Source organism: Oscarella lobularis, chromosome 7 (assembly GCF_947507565.1).
Source record: "Oscarella lobularis chromosome 7, ooOscLobu1.1, whole genome shotgun sequence".
Classification (NCBI taxonomy): domain Eukaryota; kingdom Metazoa; phylum Porifera; class Homoscleromorpha; order Homosclerophorida; family Oscarellidae; genus Oscarella; species Oscarella lobularis.
Genome location: NC_089181.1, coordinates 1,890,102 through 1,912,451, shown reverse-complemented (window position 1 = coordinate 1,912,451; position 22,350 = coordinate 1,890,102). Strand labels below are relative to the sequence as shown.

General features: G+C 47.5%; 11 protein-coding genes across 14 annotated transcripts; 3 read left to right on the top strand and 8 right to left on the bottom strand.

Annotated features, from left to right (window-relative positions):
* Positions 1 to 21: 21 nt before the first annotated feature.
* On the top strand, positions 22 to 5,486 carry LOC136188989 (coiled-coil domain-containing protein 170-like). The gene is made up of 17 exons (XM_065976826.1): positions 22 to 311; positions 516 to 583; positions 632 to 686; positions 744 to 890; positions 939 to 1,079; positions 1,132 to 1,296; positions 1,350 to 1,442; positions 1,496 to 1,683; positions 1,733 to 1,820; positions 1,876 to 2,003; positions 2,056 to 2,119; positions 3,665 to 3,790; positions 3,844 to 4,167; positions 4,220 to 4,405; positions 4,465 to 4,572; positions 4,622 to 4,858; positions 4,917 to 5,486. The coding sequence occupies exons 1-17, from the start codon at positions 63 to 65 to the stop codon at positions 5,202 to 5,204; spliced, it is 2,655 nt and encodes an 884-aa protein (XP_065832898.1). The 5' UTR covers positions 22 to 62; the 3' UTR covers positions 5,205 to 5,486.
* LOC136188994 (L-gulono-1,4-lactone dehydrogenase-like) lies at positions 2,021 to 5,191 on the bottom strand. Its single transcript, XM_065976836.1, has 4 exons — positions 5,037 to 5,191; positions 4,445 to 4,984; positions 3,631 to 4,394; positions 2,021 to 3,580 (listed from the first exon to the last, which is right to left on the bottom strand). Exon 4 carries the CDS (start codon positions 3,571 to 3,573, stop codon positions 2,134 to 2,136), a length of 1,440 nt encoding a protein of 479 aa, XP_065832908.1. The 5' UTR covers positions 3,574 to 3,580; positions 3,631 to 4,394; positions 4,445 to 4,984; positions 5,037 to 5,191; the 3' UTR covers positions 2,021 to 2,133.
* On the bottom strand, positions 5,376 to 5,687 carry LOC136189082 (histone H4). Its single transcript, XM_065976926.1, has one exon. It carries the CDS (start codon positions 5,685 to 5,687, stop codon positions 5,376 to 5,378), a length of 312 nt encoding a protein of 103 aa, XP_065832998.1.
* A 144-nt stretch (positions 5,688 to 5,831) lies between these two features.
* Positions 5,832 to 7,934, bottom strand: LOC136188996 (uncharacterized). Of its 2 annotated transcripts, none has more exons than XM_065976839.1 (13): positions 7,782 to 7,934; positions 7,607 to 7,729; positions 7,504 to 7,561; positions 7,291 to 7,433; positions 7,170 to 7,238; positions 7,038 to 7,119; positions 6,882 to 6,988; positions 6,754 to 6,837; positions 6,611 to 6,701; positions 6,394 to 6,539; positions 6,244 to 6,336; positions 6,039 to 6,191; positions 5,832 to 5,982 (listed from the first exon to the last, which is right to left on the bottom strand). In XM_065976839.1, exons 1-13 carry the CDS (start codon positions 7,905 to 7,907, stop codon positions 5,920 to 5,922), a joined length of 1,338 nt encoding a protein of 445 aa, XP_065832911.1. In that variant the 5' UTR covers positions 7,908 to 7,934; the 3' UTR covers positions 5,832 to 5,919. The 2 variants fall into 2 exon arrangements, with proteins under 2 accessions (XP_065832911.1, XP_065832910.1); XM_065976838.1 differs by having other exon boundaries at positions 7,607 to 7,732; positions 7,782 to 7,924.
* Positions 7,935 to 7,983: 49 nt separating this feature from the next.
* Positions 7,984 to 13,359, bottom strand: LOC136188988 (uncharacterized). Of its 3 annotated transcripts, XM_065976823.1 has the most exons (22): positions 12,342 to 13,359; positions 12,013 to 12,275; positions 11,791 to 11,958; positions 11,608 to 11,696; positions 11,455 to 11,553; positions 11,287 to 11,388; positions 11,143 to 11,241; positions 10,997 to 11,095; positions 10,839 to 10,940; positions 10,680 to 10,781; positions 10,529 to 10,627; positions 10,382 to 10,465; positions 10,231 to 10,329; positions 9,977 to 10,174; positions 9,861 to 9,926; positions 9,771 to 9,809; positions 9,657 to 9,719; positions 9,507 to 9,606; positions 9,367 to 9,447; positions 9,146 to 9,319; positions 8,874 to 9,089; positions 7,984 to 8,819 (listed from the first exon to the last, which is right to left on the bottom strand). In XM_065976823.1, the coding sequence occupies exons 2-22, from the start codon at positions 12,218 to 12,220 to the stop codon at positions 7,984 to 7,986; spliced, it is 3,123 nt and encodes a 1,040-aa protein (XP_065832895.1). In that variant the 5' UTR covers positions 12,221 to 12,275; positions 12,342 to 13,359. The 3 variants fall into 3 exon arrangements, with proteins under 3 accessions (XP_065832895.1, XP_065832897.1, XP_065832896.1); XM_065976825.1 differs by having other exon boundaries at positions 12,017 to 13,359; XM_065976824.1 differs by having other exon boundaries at positions 12,038 to 13,359.
* On the top strand, positions 12,084 to 13,687 carry LOC136188998 (DDB1- and CUL4-associated factor 4-like). The gene has a single exon (XM_065976840.1). It carries the CDS (start codon positions 12,250 to 12,252, stop codon positions 13,534 to 13,536), a length of 1,287 nt encoding a protein of 428 aa, XP_065832912.1. The 5' UTR covers positions 12,084 to 12,249; the 3' UTR covers positions 13,537 to 13,687.
* Positions 13,476 to 15,287, bottom strand: LOC136188999 (delta(14)-sterol reductase LBR-like). The gene is made up of 9 exons (XM_065976841.1): positions 15,036 to 15,287; positions 14,919 to 14,973; positions 14,663 to 14,854; positions 14,485 to 14,591; positions 14,305 to 14,424; positions 14,082 to 14,250; positions 13,950 to 14,030; positions 13,771 to 13,893; positions 13,476 to 13,715 (listed from the first exon to the last, which is right to left on the bottom strand). Exons 1-9 carry the CDS (start codon positions 15,285 to 15,287, stop codon positions 13,555 to 13,557), a joined length of 1,260 nt encoding a protein of 419 aa, XP_065832913.1. The 3' UTR covers positions 13,476 to 13,554.
* A 26-nt stretch (positions 15,288 to 15,313) lies between these two features.
* LOC136189011 (N-glycosidase YbiA-like) lies at positions 15,314 to 16,102 on the bottom strand. The gene is made up of 4 exons (XM_065976854.1): positions 16,059 to 16,102; positions 15,883 to 16,014; positions 15,680 to 15,831; positions 15,314 to 15,619 (listed from the first exon to the last, which is right to left on the bottom strand). The coding sequence occupies exons 2-4, from the start codon at positions 16,007 to 16,009 to the stop codon at positions 15,413 to 15,415; spliced, it is 486 nt and encodes a 161-aa protein (XP_065832926.1). The 5' UTR covers positions 16,010 to 16,014; positions 16,059 to 16,102; the 3' UTR covers positions 15,314 to 15,412.
* A 10-nt stretch (positions 16,103 to 16,112) lies between these two features.
* LOC136188995 (delta(14)-sterol reductase TM7SF2-like) lies at positions 16,113 to 18,403 on the bottom strand. The gene is made up of 9 exons (XM_065976837.1): positions 18,032 to 18,403; positions 17,919 to 17,973; positions 17,678 to 17,869; positions 17,508 to 17,614; positions 17,001 to 17,120; positions 16,777 to 16,945; positions 16,640 to 16,720; positions 16,468 to 16,590; positions 16,113 to 16,414 (listed from the first exon to the last, which is right to left on the bottom strand). Exons 1-9 carry the CDS (start codon positions 18,371 to 18,373, stop codon positions 16,254 to 16,256), a joined length of 1,350 nt encoding a protein of 449 aa, XP_065832909.1. The 5' UTR covers positions 18,374 to 18,403; the 3' UTR covers positions 16,113 to 16,253.
* A 235-nt stretch (positions 18,404 to 18,638) lies between these two features.
* Positions 18,639 to 21,155, bottom strand: LOC136188991 (delta(14)-sterol reductase TM7SF2-like). The gene is made up of 10 exons (XM_065976829.1): positions 20,881 to 21,155; positions 20,236 to 20,826; positions 20,128 to 20,182; positions 19,889 to 20,080; positions 19,719 to 19,825; positions 19,545 to 19,664; positions 19,318 to 19,486; positions 19,186 to 19,266; positions 19,015 to 19,137; positions 18,639 to 18,955 (listed from the first exon to the last, which is right to left on the bottom strand). The coding sequence occupies exons 1-10, from the start codon at positions 21,112 to 21,114 to the stop codon at positions 18,795 to 18,797; spliced, it is 1,833 nt and encodes a 610-aa protein (XP_065832901.1). The 5' UTR covers positions 21,115 to 21,155; the 3' UTR covers positions 18,639 to 18,794.
* Positions 21,156 to 21,236: 81 nt separating this feature from the next.
* LOC136189003 (radial spoke head protein 9 homolog) lies at positions 21,237 to 22,314 on the top strand. Its single transcript, XM_065976846.1, has 4 exons — positions 21,237 to 21,477; positions 21,558 to 21,714; positions 21,763 to 21,978; positions 22,032 to 22,314. The coding sequence occupies exons 1-4, from the start codon at positions 21,251 to 21,253 to the stop codon at positions 22,248 to 22,250; spliced, it is 819 nt and encodes a 272-aa protein (XP_065832918.1). The 5' UTR covers positions 21,237 to 21,250; the 3' UTR covers positions 22,251 to 22,314.
* Positions 22,315 to 22,350: the final 36 nt, after the last annotated feature.

Below are 22,350 nucleotides of genomic sequence, written 5' to 3'. Positions count from 1 at the left end.
GTGATCAGTTTCCCTAGCGACGCAACAGTTGTTTCTCGACTCCTCTCGCTGCAGGGAAGAAGATGGCATCACATTCGTCGTCAACCGAGTCTCTACCGCGAATCGATAGCCACGGATTGATGGACGTGCGAGAGAGTCCCTCGGGAATCTCGTCGTCTCAACTGAAGAAGTCGAACGGTGGCGGCGGCAGTCGAACGCAATTGCTTGTTGCACGACCGTCAACGTCGTCGAGTTTCTTTGAACAGAGCCGAGGAGGACGATCTGTCAGACCAAACTCGCCTACGATAGCAAACAGACAGTGGATGCACGAGGTAAGGCCTATGTACTGAGATTAGAGAAATACCAGTGATCTCTAAACATGAGAAGGTTTGAACCCTCGCTGAAAAATGCTCTAGTTACTAGTGCATAGTCCCTTTCTGTTTTATCACTAAAAAGTCTTAGGGAGTGAGTCAACAAAGAGTCGTATACTGTACATTTCTTTACGCCTGCAAGGAAGAGAAAGATTTTATCTTTAGATTGCTGAGCAGGTTAGGAGCCTGCGAAACGAGGTAGCAAAGAAAGACGAACTAGTGTCAAAACTAAGGTACACGCAGATGTGAGTCAGTCAACAACGTGATTTCCTTATATATAGGTCGGAGAATATGTTGCTTCAGTCTCGACTCAGAGCGGATGAAGATAAATTTACCGTACGCAATGATGTAGCACGTTCTTACGTGTATCAAATGCATTGCTTACTGCATCAGGTGGACGGTTTGTGCAGTCAACTGCTCCACCACGTCCGACAAGCAGCAGCCGGAAGCGGAGAGTCTCCGCCGCGCGATAATCATCCTCAATACATTGTTGAACGAGTTGCAGCCGTCGTGGAAGATAGAAAAATATTGCTCGCTCAGGCAAATAAACCGAGAGAAAGGCATTGACGATATAACATCAAGCTATAGGTGTCTCAATTACGTGGCAAAGCGGAGACGGCAAGCAGCGACTTGGCAGCCGAGAAAGTGCGCGCGGATAGTCTGGACGCGGATCTGAAACAAACAAAGCGACGATATCAAGAACAGGAGCAGAAAGCAGATGCAACAAAGGTTGATTTTCGAGTGGCTTACCCTTTTGCGCGCTGATCTTTCCACATTGCAGAGTGAAATGGAAAAGCATCAGCAAAATTTGGCGCGGCAAACGGCGCTCGTTCAAAATCTCCGTCAGCAGGTGCAGGAGCTCGAAAGCAAGCTGAGTAGCCAGACGAGTGAGCTATCGGAACACAGTGTCAGCGCGTCCGCACTCAAACGAGAAACGGATACCTGCGTAAGACGCGAGAAATTATTTCGAAAATCAAATCAAGCCTATTTTCTGCGCAGAAACGGCGGACTGCTGAACTGGAAGAACAGCTTCGGATTCAGATTGAAGCGGTTCAGCAGAGCGAACAACGAGCGGCACAAACGAGCGAAAAAGTAGATTTTCGTACGATTTTTTTCACGCCCTTACCTCTTAATTTTCCCCTCAGTATCAAAGTCTTTGTGGTTCTCTCGGCACTCTGTTGGATATCGAAGGTGTCGGACTGATGAGCCCGCTGGACGATATGCTCGTTGCCAAGGTGACGAGCCTGATGCACGAAAATGACGAGCTCAAGACGGAGATGGCGTTCGTTCGAGCTAGCGTGGACGCGTCGGAAACAGACGCGAGAGCTGGAAGGTAATATAGAAACGTTTCCTCAAAAGAAGACAATAAACGTGAAAACTAGAGAAACGATTATGCGTTTGGTGGCCGAAGTTGGAAAGGAGCAGAAAGCAGCAGCCAGCTGTCAGGAACAAGTTAGAAAAATTAAACTGGTATTCGCGTTTATTCCGGAGGGGAGACGTTGGAGTGACGGTGAGACGTATACAGGAAAAGGATACAGCGACGCAGCTGAACACTCGACTCCAACAAGAACTCGAAAACACAAAGGAACAGTTATTGGCTCTCCAGTCGCACTGGAACCGACTCAAAGCAGAAGCGGAAACAAAAGACGCGAAGTAGAGAAAAAAAAGACTCCCACTATAACAGAAAATATAATTAAAAATTTAGGCTCCAGTCGCTCGACGTGCAACTCGAAGCAACTCGCCTTTCAGCCGCCGGAGCGGAGACGAAGGCAAGTGCACCTACCTATCCATACAGGACCCCCTCCAAATACTCGTTCAAAAAAATTCCCCGCGGATCCAACGCCTCGCGAACGCGCAAAAACTCGCGAAACATGGGATAGACGCGTTGGAGATAGTCGCGCGAGGCCGAGTGCTTTTTCGCCCAGTGGGGTCGACCGTCGTACGACTGAAATATGCGCTCGGCCCCGTCGAAAAACGCGCGCGCGTCCTGCCGATACATCATAATGGCGATCGCCGCCTTCGGTCGCTCGTACATGGGACTGAGCCAGACGCGATCGCTCGCGCTGAATCGCGTCTGAACGATGAAATTCGTCTTGAACTCGTCCGACGCGCGAACGAAGGCGACGAGATCGCGAAAGCAGCGCGTGTAGTTCTCCAAATCGATGAAGTACTCCATCTCGTTGTGAACGTGCGGCGGATCCAATTGCAATCCGTCGAGCGCCGTCGCAACGAACGCGACGTCGATTCCAAAGAGCGGTCGCACGTAGTAGGCCATGACGTGGGGCACGAGACGCGGCGCCAGCGAACCGAGCCACCATCCCAATTGGACGGCGACCCCAAAACTGCTTCGCGTCGTAAACGCGTCTGATTTATTCGCGCGTCGCTCGCGACCCACCCGAGTCACTTTGACGAGACGCACGCTCGACGTGTACGGTATCCACCACGTGGAATAGTGGTCGATCGCATTTACGCGCTCCGACCACTTTTCCATGGCAACGTCGACGTGCTCGAGACTCTCCTCGCGATAGACGTGAAACGCGCGCGCGCACTCCAACTGCACGACGCTAATGACTCCCAATAGGCCGAGCCCCGTTGTCGCGGCACCGTAAAGTCCCGTGTCGTCGCGAGTTATATTAATCGTCGATCCGTTTGCTAATATCATTTCCAACCAGAGTACCTTGGTTGATATTGAACCGTATTTTACGCCGCTTCCGTGCGTCGACGTTGATATAGCGCCGGCGAGACTTTGCGCGTCGATCGAGCCGATGTTTTCGAGCGCCAAACCGCGTTCGAAAAGCGCGCGATTCAAATCGCGTAATCGTATCCCGGATTGAGTCGTGACGCGCGCGTTTTTGACGTCAATTTCCAATACCCGCGAATATTTATCCAAATTGATTAGATGACCGGCGGTGAGTCCCAAAGGGGACCACGAATGACCGGCTCCGACGACGCGAATTTTAGACGTTTCTTTGTCGTCGTCTTGTCGAGCGACGAGTCGAATTGTGTCGATAATTTCTCGCGAATTCGTCGGCTGGTGCCAGGCGCGCGGCGCCATCGATTCGAGACGTTCGTACGTGTGCCAGAGAGGTCGCGTCGTCTCGGCGGCGCGTCGAAGCGCAGCGAAGTCGTTCTCGATGTGAACGAATACGCAGTTGCCAAAGTAGAGTGCAACGATGACGGCTAGGGCGACGGGTAGTAGGAGAAACGCGACGAAAGTCTTCATAGCTAAACTACCGCCCGGATTAGCAGCGGATAAATACTATGCATGATGACTCTGTACCTTCTTGACAGCGCCTATCTTCTTCTATCAATAGTATTCTGAAATGTGTCGACAGCTAAGTGATATGTTGAATTCGTTTGGATTTGACGTGAACGGTCATGAAAGTGGTATTTTCGGCAAAATCCAGGAGGTGTTGATTGAGAACAAAAATTCCAAACCGGTCTGACGTTTAGGGAAATATCAATCTGATTATCTCATATGTCTCTTTGTCAGATGAGAGAGACACTTGAGCACCAAATTGGGCTGCTCACCCAACAGGTGACCGAGCATGAGCGAATCACGTCGTCGACGTCAGATCAGGCAGTGCAATTAGAAAGTCAGCTCGGCAGCAGAGACGAGCAAATTACAGCACTTGAAAAGGAGATCATTGCCGTTGATACATACAAAGACACGTTGAAAAAAGAGGCAGAAGATCACAAAGATTTCGTCGCTCGTTTATGCCAAACGCTCCAATTGGACCATTTAACAGCTAGCATTGGATTGGAAATTAATTCGGAAACAATTTTGACTCGAGCCGAGCTGCTAGTAAAACAGGAGGTAAGAAAGCGATCATTGATGAAGACATCGCATGTACGTATCTTCGGAGTAGACTGAGGCTCTCTCTGAAAAATCGACGACGGTGTACGGATTGCAGAGAAAAGTGAAGGCAATGAAAAAGGAGTTGGAAAGTCGAGAGTTGCAACTGAGTCTCCTCCATCGAAAGCTGATGTCACAAGACGAAAAGTTGGCCCGGTCGTATGAGCGAGAGAAGGAAGAGGAACGAGCTATCGATAGGGTACATGCATAATATAGAAAATGATCTCAGTTGGCTTACTATATGATCCCTTTACGTAGGCGAAAAAGATGCAGAAACAATTAGAAAGAGCGAGTCGACACATAAACGAACAGAAATCGGCTCTGACTGAGATGAAAGCCCAGCTTCACGACGTAGACGAGTACAGGGTAAATAGCGAGGGATCCAATTAAATATTACACGCTAATTTTTTTTTAGATTCAATGTACGGAGCAAACGACTCGACTCAAACGACTCGAGACGACAGTCGAAGAGCTGAGCACGGCCAAAGGCAGGCTCACCAAGCAACTGTCGGCCGCCCAGCGAAAACTCGAAAAAAGCGCCGGCGAAAGTCGGGAAAACGCCGACCAGCAACAAAAAGCGATGACGAGCCTAAACGAAGATCTAGCAGCAACGCGATTGGCTCTCGCCGAATCGAAAGAACGCGAGCAACAGGTAGGAAAAAAGGCGTCGGGTCACGCGGTCGTATTGAGGGCCTCCCTTTCTTTTTTAGTTGCTTCAATTCCGCAATGCACTGGCTAAAACGCTCGGCGTGGACGCCGACGCGTCGTCCATGGCGGACTACGAAATCGTTGCACGCGTCGAACGCGTCGTCGAAGCGGGAAACGCTCACCTGGCGACGTCGCGATCGTTGGAGTCGAGTTTGCTGCAGCTGGGAAACAGTTTTCAAACGAGCTACGAGAGCGCGCTGTCTCTCGTATCTCCGCGAAAACAAAGGAACAGCGACGCTTTAGCAGAAATACGAGAGCTACCAGCGAACTTTGGAATGAAACCCGTATAGTAGCGATTAGAATACTCACGTGGTGATAATTTATTAAACTTTACAAGGAAAGACTCGCACAGAGAACAGTAACTACAGTATCAGCCAGGCAACTTTCTCAGAACAAAGTTGTGGCTTTTAAAAAAGCCGGGTGGTTTTTAAAAGTCTTATACAGGAACATCAGCGAGTCGCTTAGCCGCCGAAACCGTAGAGGGTGCGGCCCTGCCTCTTGAGCGCGTAGACGACGTCCATGGCGGTCACCGTCTTTCGCTTGGCGTGCTCGGTGTACGTGACGGCGTCACGAATCACGTTCTCGAGGAAGACCTTGAGGACGCCGCGCGTTTCTTCGTAGATGAGACCGGAGATACGCTTCACGCCGCCGCGACGAGCGAGACGACGGATTGCTGGCTTCGTGATTCCTTGGATGTTGTCGCGCAGAATCTTGCGATGACGCTTTGCGCCTCCTTTTCCGAGACCTTTGCCTCCTTTGCCACGGCCAGACATTGTACGAAGTTAGAGGTGGACGAGAGAGTTTTCGCTTTGGATTGGAAGAGTAATGGACTCCTGAACGTGGTTGATTATATACGCCCTTCGGCGAACGTGAACGGAAGCCTCGACTGTCATTGGTCGATTGCTACGCGCACGTGATGACCATATGTGGGCATAGCGTTCGATCCGATCCTTCTCTCGCAAAGAACGTAGCAAATTACCGCACGCTACACTCTATCAAGATTTGTCAGAGATTCGTTTCGTGACGTTTCTGTACTGCTCCAATCGCCTCATTGCGTTTCGCAGCATCCTGTATCGCAAAAAGTGAACAAAATAAATACAGTAGGATAGGTAGACAACACTCACGACAATAAGTTTGGCGACTTTCTGCTCTCGTTCGCGACAAACCAAGCTCGTAACCGTACAATGAAGAGGCCCTCCAACGCGTCCCGTTCGACCGACACGATGAATATAGTCGACAGTCGTCTCGGGAAAATCGAACAGAACAACGTGACTCACCTAAGACACCATCCATACATAGACGTTCAGATTTTCATACAAAGAAACGTACCAAGCTCATGTCCAAACCGCGCGAAGCAATGTCAGTGCAGACCAACACGTTGCTTCGACCCTCTTGGAAGAGTTTGTGCCTCTCAATTCGATCCTAGACACACAACAAGTAAAGCATCTGCTGTAGTTTGACTTTCTTCAATAATTGCACCTCTGGATTGATACTTCCGTGTAGTTTGATAGGAAAGATTCCGTTTTCTGCGAGAAATTTAGCTGTCCAATCGCAGCTGCGTATTGTATTGCAGAAAACGATTGCTCTTTCCTTCGGCTTATGACGAAGCAGAGCAACTAATTTCGCTACAAATTAATTAATTAATTAATTAATTAAAAAGAGGTAGATAAACAAATGAGAGCGTAGCAACAGCTACCTGCTTTGTCCTCTGGTTTGACTTTGAGAAAACGTTGCTCAACGTGAGGAAGAACTTTATGTAGATTTTTCGACATTGCTTGTACCAAATTCTGAATCAATGAATATGTTCCGTAGTGTAGGTGTAAGAAACAGGTGACTTACTGGCACACGTTTCTTTATTTCACCTTCAACCTGAGAAGGAAGTGTGGCTCCAACCAGAACAACTTGTGCAGCCCTTTTAGGTCCCTGAAGCGTAATGTGAACACGAGAAGATGCACTTTTCTCCTTACCTGCGAGCGAGACATTATATCCAAAACCTGGTTTCTGAATCCTCTATCTAACATCGTGTCCACTTCATCAATGACCAAGTGAGAAACTTCGCTTAAATAAATGTGTCCTATGATCAAAGCGTGCAATGATTTAATGTACACCTCCATGATGAGTACCTAATCCGCTAAGTTTATTCAAGGAATCTGGTGTCGCTATGGCAATGTCAAAGGGACTTTCCAGCGACTGAATCATCCATTTCTACAATAATAAGTCAAATCGCATAAAACCCATTGGTCGCTGTGACAAACTTTTCTTCTGCCTCCACATAGTCCAACAGCCCTGAATCGAGCCACGTGACACAGAGATTTAGCCACAGACTATCAACGGAGACGAGAGAAAACCGCGAGAGCCCTGTTCCGTTGCGCTCACCAGAACTTGACTGACGAGTTCTCTAGCAGGCAATAGAATCACAGCACGCGGTCTATTGATCCTGGTCACTTTGCCAGCAAACTCTTCCTCGTCTCTCAAACGATTCACGATAGGAGCCAAATATGCCAAAGTTTTACCAGAACCTGATACAGTAGATTGTCATCATTGTCATCATTCATCATGTCAATCAAGAATGCATCATCAGATATGTACCCGTTTCTGCAGCACATAGGACATTTTCTCCTCGAAGAATTTTCGGAATCGCAAGCATCTAACAGAAAGGTTATGTTACATATGAGTTTATTGCTGTGTCTACTTGAATTAATGTTGGTCTCGTAAGATTGAGGTATTTTAGAGCATCGACGACGTCCGATCGTAGATCGAAGTCTTTAAACGACGAATAGAGCGCGTCTTTCGTTGACTTGTGAGCCGATGGACTCTGCTGGGAAGACGTTTTGACGAGTTTTCGTGCGATTTCTCTCTCTTCGTACGTGTTCTGATCTTTTCAGAATAACAGATTCGTCCGGTCTAAGATTTCTCAGGCTTGGGGTACGGTTTCGCGGTCGATTGAGACTGCTCGGACGCGAAATGAAGCAACGGAAGAAAAATCGTTGCATCGTTAGCGTGCGCAAGCATTCAAGAGACGCGCCACAAAAAGACTTGAGTAGTACAGTAGAAAAACAGAAAGATGTTTTAGATATTAGGCCTGTTAACGTGCGGCCACGGTCTGTCCACTAAAGTCAGATGGCCATCGCCATAGAGCTTACCCCTCACCATTCTCTTCAGGGGGCACGCTGCATACTCTTCATCAGATTTCTGAACACGTTGCAACATAGCCAAGCAATATTCTGCCGATGGCCTCAAACTCAGATCCTTCTCAATCATTCTCATAGCCAAGCGATTGATTTGTGGGTGGCAAACGTTTGCCAGTTGATCGTATCGTCTGGTTCTTGCAGGCGACTTGCCGATCATCAGCTCAATCACCGTCACTCCTAAACTATAAACGTCAGCCATCGTAGTATTACCCTTTTGACTTTCTCTAGAATCGGCCTGAGTCCGTTCCGGAGCCAAGTATTCCCCACTCAGTGGACCGCCAGACAACGATGCCCCCTTGAAGCGTGCAGCTCCCAGATCGCACACCTTCGCTTCCATGAGAATGGTAACAAGTACATTTGTCGATCGAATGTCGCCGTGCAATATAGCATTGGGACGGAGCTGATGAAGATAGGCAATGCCTGAAGTGAATCCAACAGCCAGGTCAACTTGCTCTCTGACGCATAGGGGACGTTTGGCACGGAGAGCAGCTAAATATACGTCGGATATAGATCCCTCCAGTAGCTCCGTGATGATGCGTAGAGGCGTGCCGCTTTGCGTGGTGACGCCACACAGCGAGACGATGTTGGGATGGCGAACGTGACTGATCACGGCCATTTCTTGTTGGAATAACTTCAGATAGCATTCGCCTTCTAATGCTTCATAAAACTCTTTGACTGCGACGGTGCAACCACGCCAGTGACCGACTTTCACTTCTAAAAGCACATTAATTGAAAAGAATTTTCGTATAGTTCAATTCGTGAATTTACCCCCATATCCTCCGCTTCCAAGTTTAATATCAGTTATTCTGACGTCAGAAGGAGGAATAGAGAGAAGGTTTTCGTATTCTTGTGCTCTGTGAAGATTTTTCTCCGTTTCTTCTTTACAATCGCGCAGCAGTCGATTTCGTTCGGTGAGCCGATCTCGTTCTGCCGCCAGCTCGGCGCATTCTCGCTGAAGACGTTCTCCGTTTTGTCGTGCGGATTCTAAATAGAGTCGGTCGGCATTGGAAGTACTGACACCGGCAGGAACTTGAAATTACCGATGTCGCCTAAAAGAGTTTGATCTCTTTGCTGAGCAAAGGTTCTCAGCTCTTTGACTATCGTTTTCAGATGGTCTCGTTCTTCCGTCAAGTGATTTTTTTCTTTCAGATGCTTATCTTCTGCTAACCTGTGTTCTGCGACCTGTTCTTCGAGACAGTCGTTTCGTTCCTTTTCTGACACGCAAAGTGATAAGAACATCTATTCTCTAAATGGAACTCACCAAGCTCTTTTTCTTTTGTCATTTCGCTGAGAGTCGCGGTTAGATGATCTCGTTCTATAGCGAATTTAGCACGTTCTCTTTCTAAAGACGGTACGTCCTGCATGGTAGAAAAAGGTCGGCCGTGGCAGCGTCTATAGTACCGTGCTCTCTCTTCATTGTTTCGGCTGCTTGTTGCATTTCTACAATAGCGATTTCCTTATCGCGTCTAGCCTCGTCTCTTTCCTGCTCGAACTTCGCAGACTAAGCAGAGCAAACTTACAAATACCTTAGACACAAAGGCGCACATCTACCTGGGCAGCATCAATTGATCCAAGCACGGAGACCAAATCTTTCTTATAGAGCGTCGTCAGATTCTAGAGAAAAGAAGTCGAGCAACGCATACGATGGCTGGGGTGTCAACTCACCCAGTCGATGAGTAGACAATTTGCTTGAAGTAACAGAATCTAAGATAAAAGAGACTTGCAAGGCTATTCCCTTTTCAATCGGCTTCTCACTTCAATCAAATATTCAGCAGCCATCTTGTTTTGAACAGCCGTTTGTTCGAGAAATCGTCTTGTTTCCTAAGAATACAAACAAGAGATGAAATAAAAATTCTCTTCGCAATGTTTACCTGCGTCAGCTGTCCGAGATTCAATCCTGCCGCTATAAAACCCTTCAGCAAGTCGAGTCTGCCACCGGTGATAGTCAAATCCAAGGCGCATTCTCCCTTCTTTGTTCTTGCAAACACATTGCAGCCTCCTTTCATCAACACTTCAGTTACTTTATCCTGTCCGAATTCTACAGCGGTCAGAAAGGGAGTACAGCCCCACTGACGACAGGAATGTTTGCAATCAATAACGCTTTCAAAATTCAAACAACGCTGACCTCATCTCGAGCTTCGATATCAGCCCCTCCTGAAATCAGAAGAGACACGATGCGATCGAAACCGTTCTGAGCCGCCACATGCAGGGCGGCGCATCCATCCTACAATTAAAGCCGATTATAGAAACGAGAAGCTTCGGATCCTACGAAAAACCGTAAAGAATCCTTTTGATAGAAGAACTTCGACAGTCTCCGCATGGCCCCAAATGCACGCCAAGTCGAGCGCCCCGGCTCCCTCCTGATTTAGCAAAGAAGCAAAGCCTTGTGGTGGAGTTAGTGCTAAAAGAGCACGGATACTTACACTATTCGTCGCTTTGACATTGCAACCTCGAGACGCTAAAAGCTCAACCAAAGTGTTGTAACCGTGACACACAGCTATCAAAAACGGTGTTCGGTTCCACTGGAGAGTATTTTAGCCACGCATCATTTTTTTTGATTTCGTACCAAAATACCTGGTCCTTTGCTTCGATGTTGGCACCACTGTCAATTATTAAAAATTTGACGATATCAACGTTATTGAGATTCGTTGCCAAGTGCAACGAAGTGTAGCCTTTCTAAACAGACAAATGATACTACGTAGATCAAGCAACACAAGCTGTCAAATGCTGTACATCGTGAGTTTCATTTACGTCCATGCCGAATCCATTGACCAGCAATTTTATCATATTAACTAGCCTGTTTTCGATAGCCACAGCTAATGGACCGTTTCCACGCTGTGCAAATACGTAATTATTAACGCGAGTATATTCTCCTGTTCGAAACCACTTGCATTATTTTTCGCGTAAATGTCACATCCTGCCTCTAACAACACGTAGACCATGTTCACGTTTCGACGTCCGCTGGCCACCAAAAACGGCGTCTCCCCAAACTGCGAAAATCTCACAGCAAGGCAAGTACGTTACACTCGTCAAATACCTTGTTTCGGGCATTGATATTAGCACCTTTTTCAATTAAAAATTCGGCGACTCCAAGGCGATTGTTTCTGGCTGCCCAGTGCAATGAAGTATAGTTATTCTAGCGAACGTTATCAGCGAGCAGCACGACTACTGAATTATTTACCTGGTGAGTTTCATTCACATCGATGCCAAGCCTGTTCACCAGACTTGCCACAATTATCAGCTGACCATACATGGTTGCCAGAGCGAGTGCTCCGTCTCCGTTCTGCACATGCAAAATTATATTACTGTACAGTGTACTGCAGTGTGCCAACTCATTTGATCATCATGCCTTGTCTTTTGCGAGAACGTTGCATCCTCTTGCTACTAAGGAGTCGGCGAGTTGTACGTTTCCGTGCGTGCACGCCACTAGAAACGGCGTTCTTCCCCACTTATAAGAAACGCCTTAATTAATTATTTAACTTGAAAGATCGTCTGAACGAACTTCATTCTGCACGTCTCTCCAGTCTTCTCGTGTATTTAGAATCTTGTCAACGTGCTCTTTGTTGCCAGCATGAACGGCGTCAAAAAGATCTAAATAAGGCCACATTGGTCATCCGGCGACGTCACGTCAGTTTCATCACATCAAGTTGAATGGACAAAATAACGATTTGCGATCTTTGCTGACCTCGTTCACTCCACCGAACATAATCTGGAATTCTGTCGACTCGTTTAAAAAACGCCATTTCCCTGTAATCGTTGCGTACAGAACCCGATGACTTTTTGCCTACCGGCAACGGACCAACCCCCTTCGCACGTGAGCGTAGGGACAACGAAAGGAATCCCCAAGCATTTTCTAGTAAATGCAAATATACACTTATTACGCAACGTTGATAGACAGTGTGTGCACCTACTACAGTAACGTGGAAACGCACCAAAATATTGAAGCCATATCTATGCAAAATATATCTACATGTTTGTTGAGTGCTGCAGAGCGTGAACTCAAAGACGAGAAGATGATTGTGAACGTGGCTCTCTAAACGGTCGATCTCTCTTTGCCAAGCACTTTGTCTTCTGTCTCTCTTTCCCGACGTTCTCGTCGACATACTCGTCGACATCGTTACTCTAGCGCACGCTAAACCTTAACATGTCGAAAGATATTCCAGGATTTTTCTACGATCCCGAAAAGAGAAGATATTTTCGACTACGAGAGGGTCACAACAAATTTAACCCGCTCACGTTTGACGCCATCAAACGAAAAGAAGACCGCCAGAAAAGGATCGCAATCCACCGAAGCGAAACGCGCCACAGAACAAAGAATTCTTGCCATCTTCTACACCAGAGACAACTGCACGGCAAAGCAAAGCAAACGGAATGGAAACAAAACCGTTTCCAAACGATGAGAGGCGTAGAAATTGCGTCAAACGTCGGCGACAGCGACCTCAGCCAAATCAATCTCAACCCAACCGAGACACGCCTCTTTACGATAGGACGACGACAGCAGACCCTTCGCTGCTACGACGTCATCAGACACAAAACGATGACGTCAGAGTCACCACTGAAATTAGACATCCGATGGGGATTACTATCCCTACAGTGGCCAAACGGCGGAAGCGTGGCAATTCGACCTAAAATTCAAAGCAGCGACGCGACAACGGCGGGAATAGCAGTCGGAAACGCAGGCCCGGTGACGTTCTTCACAGGCAACGGCACACTGAATCGCAACCTATACGATTTGTTCCCGACGGGCGCACTGTCGTGCGCGTGGCAACAAAATCCAACGCGACCCGAAGAAGTAGCGGTGGGATACGACGGACACCGAACGTCGTTGATCGACGTCGAAAGCGGCGCGTGCACGACAAAGAAACTGGCGCCGTTCGTTCGACGCGCCAACGTGACGCAACTCGCCTTCTCCGCCGAAACGTCGACGCTCTTCGTCGGCTGCGCGAACGAGCGAATTCACTGGACGGACGTGCGCGACAAGACGAATCGACGACGAGCGTCGGGGGGATGCGCTCACGTCGTCGGTGCCGGTCGCATCGACGACATTCGACCGTTGAGAGGCGGCGGCGGCGGCGACGATCGTCACGTCGTCGTCTTGGGATCGGCGAAGTTCGGTTTGCTCGACGTGCGTCTGGGAAAATTCGTCGTCGAGTACGGCGAACACGTTGCCACGTGCAAGACGCTTCGATTCGGCGTCGATTCCACTGAACAATTCGTCTGGGCGCCGGGCGGCGATCGCGTCGTGCGTCTGTGGAACGTTCGGCGAGCCGATCTCGTCAAAGAAATCGTGCCGGAGATGTTGAGCGACGTGGAGCCGGCGTTTCGATTGCCGCCGGTCGTTGCGTGCGGAGACAATCTCGGAGGACCTGGTGGGCCTCTCGGTCTTTTAGTAGCAAGCAAACCGAACATCTACGCGTACGTACCGTCGTAGAGAGTTGTGACGTTGTGTTCAGTATAGCAAAGGAAACATGCGATATTTGACGATGCTGCAGTATTTGTCCCAATCGGATCCGTACTTCTTCCGGCATTGGTGCTCGTCGCGACTTTCGCGGTGAATTAGAAGCACCGTGAAATAGATGACGTAGAAATAGGGAAGAATGTTGTTGAATCCTATAGATAAACGATAGTCAACTCTCAGTAAGCAATCGTTATTTTTCCCAATAACCTGTGCACATGCACCAGGCGAGAGCCATCAGGATATCGCCCGTGTAGTTGGGATGACGAAGAAATCCCCAGAAACCCGAGATGATGAGTTTCGTGCCACGTTTCGTCTCCAACGTTTTGAGTTCTATATTACATAGATTAGGATTTATTGTCGGGTTCTTTTTCTGACAATTCTTTTACTTTGGCTCGATTTGCTCTTGGGGTCTCTTCTGAAGCCGTCCTTTTGGGAATTGGCTCCGCGGAAGATGACGAGTCCCGTGACTAGACCAATCTTCTTACACCACCGCGCTTATTTATGCGTCGCAGACTTACTTTCTAATGCAAGTATGATTGCTACGAGTTCATAAGAGAAATGAACTGGATGATCAACAAGATAGCGAGCCTGCAGGGTGTAAGTAAACGGCACCCAAGCTAGATCACCAAAGGCCAACATAAAGCCAAATCCGTCGTGGATAATATCCATTGTAGTCAATATCGATTCCTGTAATGAGAATGCTTAAGGACATCAGTGAACTGAGAGAGTAAGACTTCTGACCTCGAACCAGAGCCCATCCATGACGTAGATGAATTGGAAGGCGCAAATTAGATACATGGAATTGGAGATTTCACCGTAGAGCTCTTTCTGCTTTGCCATCATTCCGAAATTGAGTAAGACCTAGAAAGAATAAAGCACGACTCTTCAGCTTTTCAACGCCGAAGCAAGTTATTAACTCACCCAACCAATGAGCCCCGGTCTCAATTCGCAAAACACCTTGATGTCGAAGAGACGACCAATGCGCGGATTCAATTCCCTCCCAACGAAGAAATCATAGACAATGTTACCTAACAATAAAGATATATATATATATATATATACATAATCCAGAGAGGACAATCTGTTCTTTCGAACACACCCGAATTTCCTCCCTCGGCTAGCATCAGATCACGTCCAAACGACTTGGCATACATAGCAACGGCGAGAAGAACGGAAATGAGCACGGCAACAGTCGTCAACTGCAGGTATTGATCATATACGAAGGAAACGGGCACTCCTAGCATCCAGAGAATTCCGTACACGACAAGACTAGCCACAAAGGCAAAAAAAGCTGCAAAAAAAAGACAATCCCGGAATCTACACCAAAAGAGGCGTGGTCATCTTTTTCGACAAACCATTGATTCGATACTCTAGTCGATTTCCGTCGCGCAATTTCGTTCCTTTGACAATCTAAAAAAACATCGCCTGAAACGTCGCCCACTTCCTTTTCGAGGCGGGCGAGAATGACTCACTTTTCCGACGTCGATTGCGTAGATGATCGCCTGAAATGCAATCCAGCCGAGAACGACGACGATCGCCTCGACGCTAAGCCACCGACTCGGCGCGGGCAGTTCGATGTGGGAAACGTCGCCAATGGAGCACGATTGCGGATTGCAGACGAAGTAGAGCGCGTAGACGACCGTCGGTAGGCCGATCATCATGAAGAAGGCTCCGATTGGACCCATCCATTCGTACGTAGTCGTTTTGGGAGCTAAGGTGGACATGTTTGGCTGAAAAAAAGGCGACAAGATCACGCACGAGTTAAAATTAATGTGACAATGGTCGCGTGATCGAAGAGTGACGTAAGAAATAAAATATCCGCGGTATTGGTACTGTTGATACTCGTTTTCTATTTTGTCTCGGCAAGTATCTCGTCTCTGGTCTCGGTCAATGCCTGACCCAAGAGATTCTGGCCTCGCCACGTTTCTCTTCTCTGAGCTCGTTTGTCTGTGGCAGATAATCCTATGCCCCATATGCGATCGACAGGACTCGCTTCGACGAGAGTGGTTCCAGCCGTAGCAAGAAGCTGACTCTTTAGTTTGTCATTCTGAGTAAACTAAAAGAGAGAGCGAATTTTGGGAAATATAATTATTAATTAAATAAATATATGTCTGACTTTGGCTTTGGATGCCGCCTTGACTATTTGCATGCGATGCTTCTTCCACACGTCTTCATCAAAGCCGCGAACTTTTCTGCCGAGTTTTTTCTGCCCTGCCGGATCCTCTGTCTCGAGCACTTCCGAAGCGGTGACGTCATCCTTGAACAAAACTACAATTTGCACGTTAGAAGCGAAAACGCTCTCCCCACAGACAAACTGACTCGCTTTCTGATGCATCATAAATTGCTCCGCGCAATTGTACACAATGCCGTCGACCGTAAATTTCGCCGGATGCCACTGGCTGAACGGCGACAGGGATTTCCAAAAAAATGTGAACATCTCTTCCATGAGCTCTACACAACCGTGACTAGTTGTGCTTATATACGCTTTCGCTTACAGGATTGCACCACAAGAGCGCAACAAATGACTTGCTCCGCGAGAATACCCCGTATTAACCTGGTGCCACTGAGCTCATACAGGTGTTATATGCTACAAATACAATGAATGCTATCCTTATGCATGCGAATGCAACAGTGACGCAAACTAAAAGTGACATGCAGTGCAATGGTGTTCCAGTACATTTGCTAGCCAATTAGAAAATGTACGGGACGATCTTGTAGCGAACAATATTGCAGTAGGTGTCCCAATCCAACTTGTACTTCTTCCTGCAGTCTGCATCATCTTGGTTTGCTCGACCAATCAGCATAAGAAGGAGAAATACAAACGTCAGATAGGGCATAAAATGACCAACACCTGAGGAGGAGAAGTACAGTCACTCTTAGAAAAGACGACTCGGAATTTCTTACCGGTGCACAGGCACCAAGCCAGGTGCATCATCAAATCGCCAAGATAATTGGGATGTCGAACAAAGCCCCACAAGCCTGATATAACGAGATTGGTTCCGCGAGCAGTTTTCAGCACCTTGAGTCCTTCAAGAGTCATCATATAATTTATTCAATCTCAAAACGTTTTATCTACTTTTGCTTGACTCGCTGTCTGGATTTCGTCTGTACGAATTCTTCTGCGTGTTGGACCAACGATAAATAACGTAGCCAACCACTGAAAAGAAGTCCTTTTTAATTAAATTTCTATATTCGATTGTGTCTATTGCTTACCTTCAAGTATCAGTATAGTCGCAATTTGCATCTGGGGCAGTTCCACGGGATTATCAACGAGAAAGCGGGCTGGCAATGAATAGAGTATTGGACGAAACACCATGATGGCGTAGCAAATAAGAAACCCGACACCCTGCTTGGAAAATTCATTGATCGACAGTATGTCCTCCTACAAAAAAAAACGAAATAAAATTGATGAACTTTTGAAGTTCCCTTACACTAACCTCAAAATATAGGCCGTCAAAGACGTAAAGAAACTGCATTGCGCACACTAGAACCATTGGCAACGAGACTTTTCCGTCGGTTTCATATTGTTTGGCTAACATTGACAGACCGGCCAGAATCTATTACAAAGGATATAGGTACAGTACATCGTCGATTATCCGAACCCCTCTGGTTCTTGGGGTGTTCGGATAATCGATTTTTCGGATAATCGATCAGAATATTTAGTTAATAAATAAACATGTTTTTTATTGTTTTAACTTTGCAAGATTTAAGAGAAACTAATATATCCGTAGTCAGGAGCAAAACGTTTGTAAATTTTGATCTTTTCTCTATTTACAACGTTATTTTAACAACTCGCGTTAAAATGACGTCAGTTTTGATGACGTGAAACACGTCACGTGACATTAAAATTGATTACGGATAATCGATAATTTGGATAATCGACGTTCGGATAATCGACGATGTACTGCATACGCTATCAGCTTGAAATTGAATGATGCTCTTACGTAACCAATCAACATGAACCTTCCAAAAATGAGCATCTTCATGTCGAGAACGGAAGCTATCCTCGGATTCAACGCTCTTCCCATGAAAAAGTCATAGAGAAAATTTCCTAGAAACGTAGCGCGCACGATGAGAAACCATTCAAACATTTTCATTGGAGAATTCGTCCTACCAGAATTTCCATATTCGGACAGCATGACGCCGCGTTGAAGCGACATTGAGTGAGCCACAACGCTCAAGACGAAGGCAACGATCGAGACAGCAGTGATCATCTCCAGGAAGTGATCGTAGACAAACGTGACCGGCTGACGATAGTACCAAAGCGCTCCAAAGACGCCCACACTGACGATCAGAGAAAGCAATCCTAAAAAAATATCATACAGGATATCACGTGTACCTACGATTGGACATACCATTCATCCTATACTTCAGTCTACTTCCATCTCGAAGAATAGACCCGCTAACAGCCTAGAAGCGAACGCATAGATTATTTAATTAATTAATTAATTAATTTTTTGACTCGTACTTTTCCGGCTGGAATGCAATAGAGCAACGCCTGCAACAGCATGAATCCGACGACGACGCCCAACGATTCGACGCTGATCCATTCGTTCACGTCGCGCGGCAAGCGAAACGACGACGCGATTTTCGTCAAATCGCACGCGTCGCGTCGACAAGCGAAATAGACGAAATAGGCGATCAACGGTAGAACGAAATAGGAGATCGTCGCGCCGATCGGGCCGCCGAATTTGTATTCGGTCGTTTTTGGCGCGAGCGTCGCCGTCATCGCTTCGAGAGGCGTCGCCATTCGATCGTCTTTGCGGGGCCCGCGAGATCCTTTCCTCTTTGTTACCTCTTGGGCTAGCATTTTTTAGATCACCAGCAAGTACAGCACGTCACTGTGACGTACAGGGCAGAGCCGTATATGGAGTCTCGTCCCCAGCCCCTCCCCTTCCGTTAATTGTACCAGATTGTAGTACACAATGCCTTTTAGTCTCGTTCCCAGCCCCTCCCCCTCCGTTAATTAACGGAGGGGGAGGGGCTGGGATGCCGTCGACCGTAAATTTCGCCGGATGCCACTGGCTGAACGGCGACAGGGATTTCCAAAAAAATGTGAACTTCTCTTCCATGAGCTCTACTGACTCAACAATCGCCGTTTCAACCTGGTGGAGTTCATACATGTATATGTATACTACAAATAACGCTATCCGTATGCATGAGAATGCAACAGTGACGCAAACTAAAAGTGACATACAGTGCAGTTGTGTTCCAGTACATTTGCTAGCCAATTAAAAAATGTACGGGACGATCTTGTAGCGAACAATATTGCAGTAGGTGTCCCAATCCAACTTGTACTTCTTCCTGCAGTCTGCATCATCTTGATTTGCTCGATCAATCAGCAGGAGAAGGAGAAATACAAACGTCAGATAGGGCATAAAATGACCAACACCTAAGGAGGAGAAATACAGTCGCTCTTAATTAAAAAAAAGATGACTCGGAATTTCTTACCGGTACACAGGCACCAAGCCAGGTTCATCATCAAATCGCCAAGATAATTGGGATGTCGAACAAAGCCCCACAAGCCTGATATAATAAGATTGGTTCCGCGAGCCGTCTTCAGCACTTCAAGTCCTTCAAGAGTCATCATATATTTTATTCAATCTGAAAATGCTTATCTACTTTTGCTCGATTCGCTGTCTGGATTTCTTCTGTATGAATTCTTCTGCGTGTTGGACCAACGGAAAATAACGTAGCCAACCACTGAAAAAGAAGTCCTTTAAATTTCTACATTTGACTGTGTCTATCGCTTACCTTCAAGTATCAGTATAGTCGCAATTTGCATCTGGGGCAGTTCCACGGGATTATCAACGAGAAAGCGAGCTTGCAATGAATAGAGTATCGGGCCAAACACCAAGGAGGCGTAGCAAATAAAAAACCCGACACCCTGCTTGGAAATTTCATTGATTGACAGTATGTCCTCCTACAAAAAAAACAAAGAAAATCTATATTTCAGATTAATTAACTTCCCTTACACTAACCTCAAACAATAGGCCGTCAAAGACGTAGAGAAACTGCATTGTGCACACTAGAACCATTGGCAACGAGACCTTTCCGTCGGTTTCATATTGTTTGGCTAACATTGACAGATCGGCCAGAACCTATTACAAAGGCTATGTATAAGCTATCAGCTTGAAATTGAATGATGCTCTTACCAAACCAATCATCATGAACCTTCCAAAGACGAGCATCTTGATGTCGAGAACGGAAGCTATCCTTGGATTCAACGCTCTTCCCATGAAAAAGTCATAGAGAAAATTTCCTAGAAACGTAGCGCGCACGATGAGAAACAATTCAAACATTTTCATTGGAGAATTCGTCCTACCAGAATTTCCATATTCGGACAGCATGACGCCGCGTCGAAGCGACATCAAGTGAACCACAACGCTCAAGACGAAGGCAACGATCGAGAAAGCAGTGATCATCTCCAGGAAGTGATCGTAGACAAACGTGACCGGCTGACGATAGTACCAAAGCGCTCCAAAGACGCCCACACTGACAATCAGACAAAACAATCCTAAAAAAATATCATAGGATATCGCGTGTACCTACGATTGGACATACCATTCATCCTATACTTCAGTCTACTTCCATCTCGAAGAATAGACCCGCTAACAGCCTAGAAGCGAACGCATTGATTATTTATTAATTAATTAATTTTTTGACTCGTACTTTTCCGGCTGGAATGCAATAGAGCAACGCCTGCAACAGCATGAATCCGACGACGACGCCCAACGATTCGACGCTGATCCATTCGTTCACGTCGCGCGGGACGCGAATCGACGACGCGATTTGCGTCAAATCGCACGCGTCGCGTCGACAAGCGAAATAGACGAAATAGGCGATCAACGGTAGAACGAAATAAGAGATCGTCGCGCCGATCGGGCCGCCGAATTTGTATTCGGTCGTTTTCGGCGCGACGAGATTCGCTTCGAGCGTCGCCGTCATCGCTTCGAGAGGCGTCGCCATTCGATCGTCTTCGCGGGGCCCGCGAGATCGCATTGAGATGCGATCCGGACGGGCTTTCCTCTTCGTTACCCCGTCTTCTTCGTCGCTCGACAGAGCCGCCGCCTTCGCCGCCGCTTTTGTGGCGGCTTCGGGCGTCCGACGTTTTGGGGTTCGGCGCGTGAGACTACGCGATCGCGAGCGCGAGCGCGATCGAGGACGACCCGGCGTCCTCTTGCGGCTCCTGCTCGACGGCGACGTTGCTTTCGGCGACTCCGCTGCGTCGGCGACGGTTTTCTTTTTGCTTCGCTGCGAGCGCTGGGGAAATTTCTCCGTTTTTTGCGAGGTCTTCTTTTGCGTTTTTCAGCTTACTTTGTACACTTGTGCTGCGGGGATCCAGTCGGTTCCTCCGGCGTCGAAATCGACTTTGTACGAGCCTTGTGCCGCGTCTTTGCTGGCAATCGTCGCCGGAAAGTAGCGACGCGAGCCGCGCCATAACGCGTGGACTGCGTCGCCTATGGCGTAGCGAAGGGGAGGAGGAGGTGATTGCGGCTTTTTAGAGGAATGTCGTAACGCAGGCGATCGAGCTGATCTTCTTTGCGACATGCTGGACGATTGCTCTTTCAAATAGCAACAGCGTTCGCGTTTAGCCAATCAAAGCTCTCAACGTAGAGATATGAATAGCACATAGGCTAGCCCGTATCTATACGGGCTCTTACTCCCATGACAACAAAACTCGATCATGGACGCGGAGAGTCTTCTCAGCGATCTCGACTATTTGAGCGCCGTCGGAATCACTCTTAGCACAGAACAGAAAGCGAGTCTTCAGGGCTCGCTTGTCTTGCTCAAGAGCAAGGAGAAATTCCACTCGATCGTATTCTGGGGCAAAATCAGCGGCATCGCAGGCCAATACTTCATCGTTCAAGGTCGAGGAAAGGATCCTATGAAAGAAAGAAAAAACCTCTACAGGTACAACAAAAAGCCCGCGCTCTCGAACGTCGCAAAAGACGTCGAAATCGCAAACGCGTTTGATCACGTGACACCCCTAGCTACGACTGTCGCAAGTGGGCTCAACTGCCCGTCCTCGACGCAACCGAGCAGGAAAAGGCTCTAAAGGTGCATAGCCGATTTATGGGCGACGCAGCGTACGAAGCAGAGTACGTTGAACCGCCTGTCAAAGAGGAAAAGGGCGATCCAATCAACGTCGTAAGTCGGAAAGTCAGATGAATTCAAATATAGGAATATTTTTTTGAGGTCGTTCGAGAGGAGAATCGTCTTGCTGCCATCGTGAACGTTATCGACGAGACCGTCTTTGTCGTTCCGCGAGCCGCCTACGTGAAGACGGCTCAGGAATCGGTTCAGAAGAATGGAAGTTTTGGCGGTCTTTCGCGAGCGAAGGCGGGCCTCCTTTCGTCGTATCTTCACTTCCGAGAGCCCGTGCTCCTGCAAAACAAAACTCTACTCCAAAGGGTAAAAACGCATATATATAAAAGATACATACCTCTGACAGTTTTCTTCTTTAGTCTAATCTTGATAAGTCGATTGATTTTATGGATTCCATCGATGAAGACGTTCCGAACGGATGCTGGAGTTTGCAGATGGTGCGAGGCGGCGACACGGCCGTTTTGAAGAGTCTCTGGTGGCCCGGTTACGTTTTCTTTCACATGCCAGGCACTAAAAAATACGGCGGATTGTACTGGGGTACTGGACAGCAGAACAGAGACTTACCGTTCATGCTGTGAAGAAGAAAGGCGCGGCAGTAGTAGTAGTGCTCTATTATTTCATTAAAAACACACGCGTACCCGACGTTTTCGTCAGAGATATCTCTGTTGCTTTTGTCGA

Excerpts from the sequence above, each read along its gene's own strand:
- LOC136188989 (XM_065976826.1), top strand. The coding sequence starts at position 63 with ATGGCATCACATTCGTCGTCAACCGAGTCTCTACCGCGAATCGATAGC. Across the intron at positions 1,297-1,349 it reads AACGAGAAACGGATACCTGC|AAACGGCGGACTGCTGAACT; the intron begins GTAAGACGCGAG and ends TTTTCTGCGCAG. Across the intron at positions 4,168-4,219 it reads AGCTGCTAGTAAAACAGGAG|ACTGAGGCTCTCTCTGAAAA; the intron begins GTAAGAAAGCGA and ends TCTTCGGAGTAG.
- LOC136188994 (XM_065976836.1), bottom strand. The coding sequence starts at position 3,573 with ATGAAGACTTTCGTCGCGTTTCTCCTACTACCCGTCGCCCTAGCCGTC.
- LOC136189082 (XM_065976926.1), bottom strand. The coding sequence starts at position 5,687 with ATGTCTGGCCGTGGCAAAGGAGGCAAAGGTCTCGGAAAAGGAGGCGCA.
- LOC136188996 (XM_065976838.1), bottom strand. The coding sequence starts at position 7,907 with ATGCAACGATTTTTCTTCCGTTGCTTCATTTCGCGTCCGAGCAGTCTC. Across the intron at positions 7,562-7,606 it reads CGAGACCAACATTAATTCAA|ATGCTTGCGATTCCGAAAAT; the intron begins GTAGACACAGCA and ends CCTTTCTGTTAG. Across the intron at positions 7,120-7,169 it reads TATGTGGAGGCAGAAGAAAA|AAATGGATGATTCAGTCGCT; the intron begins GTTTGTCACAGC and ends TTATTATTGTAG.
- LOC136188988 (XM_065976823.1), bottom strand. The coding sequence starts at position 12,220 with ATGTCGACGAGTATGTCGACGAGAACGTCGGGAAAGAGAGACAGAAGA. Across the intron at positions 10,782-10,838 it reads ACGTAAATGAAACTCACGAT|AAAGGCTACACTTCGTTGCA; the intron begins GTACAGCATTTG and ends TTGTCTGTTTAG. Across the intron at positions 9,720-9,770 it reads ATTGTCTACTCATCGACTGG|AATCTGACGACGCTCTATAA; the intron begins GTGAGTTGACAC and ends TCTTTTCTCTAG.
- LOC136188998 (XM_065976840.1), top strand. The coding sequence starts at position 12,250 with ATGTCGAAAGATATTCCAGGATTTTTCTACGATCCCGAAAAGAGAAGA.
- LOC136188999 (XM_065976841.1), bottom strand. The coding sequence starts at position 15,287 with ATGTCCACCTTAGCTCCCAAAACGACTACGTACGAATGGATGGGTCCA. Across the intron at positions 14,031-14,081 it reads AATCATACTTGCATTAGAAA|TCACGGGACTCGTCATCTTC; the intron begins GTAAGTCTGCGA and ends AGATTGGTCTAG. Across the intron at positions 13,716-13,770 it reads CGCCTGGTGCATGTGCACAG|GATTCAACAACATTCTTCCC; the intron begins GTTATTGGGAAA and ends GTTTATCTATAG.
- LOC136189011 (XM_065976854.1), bottom strand. The coding sequence starts at position 16,009 with ATGGAAGAGATGTTCACATTTTTTTGGAAATCCCTGTCGCCGTTCAGC. Across the intron at positions 15,832-15,882 it reads TATGATGCATCAGAAAGCGA|TTTTGTTCAAGGATGACGTC; the intron begins GTCAGTTTGTCT and ends TGCAAATTGTAG. Across the intron at positions 15,620-15,679 it reads AGGCGGCATCCAAAGCCAAA|TTTACTCAGAATGACAAACT; the intron begins GTCAGACATATA and ends TCTCTCTTTTAG.
- LOC136188995 (XM_065976837.1), bottom strand. The coding sequence starts at position 18,373 with ATGCTAGCCCAAGAGGTAACAAAGAGGAAAGGATCTCGCGGGCCCCGC. Across the intron at positions 17,870-17,918 it reads ACTGAAGTATAGGATGAATG|GATTGCTTTCTCTGATCGTC; the intron begins GTATGTCCAATC and ends ATATTTTTTTAG. Across the intron at positions 17,121-17,507 it reads GGTTCATGTTGATTGGTTAC|ATTCTGGCCGGTCTGTCAAT; the intron begins GTAAGAGCATCA and ends CCTTTGTAATAG.
- LOC136188991 (XM_065976829.1), bottom strand. The coding sequence starts at position 21,114 with ATGTCGCAAAGAAGATCAGCTCGATCGCCTGCGTTACGACATTCCTCT. Across the intron at positions 19,665-19,718 it reads GGTTCATGATGATTGGTTTG|GTTCTGGCCGATCTGTCAAT; the intron begins GTAAGAGCATCA and ends CCTTTGTAATAG. Across the intron at positions 19,138-19,185 it reads AGACAGCGAATCGAGCAAAA|GACTTGAAGTGCTGAAGACG; the intron begins GTAGATAAGCAT and ends TGACTCTTGAAG.
- LOC136189003 (XM_065976846.1), top strand. The coding sequence starts at position 21,251 with ATGGACGCGGAGAGTCTTCTCAGCGATCTCGACTATTTGAGCGCCGTC. Across the intron at positions 21,715-21,762 it reads AGGGCGATCCAATCAACGTC|GTCGTTCGAGAGGAGAATCG; the intron begins GTAAGTCGGAAA and ends TATTTTTTTGAG. Across the intron at positions 21,979-22,031 it reads ACAAAACTCTACTCCAAAGG|TCTAATCTTGATAAGTCGAT; the intron begins GTAAAAACGCAT and ends TTTCTTCTTTAG.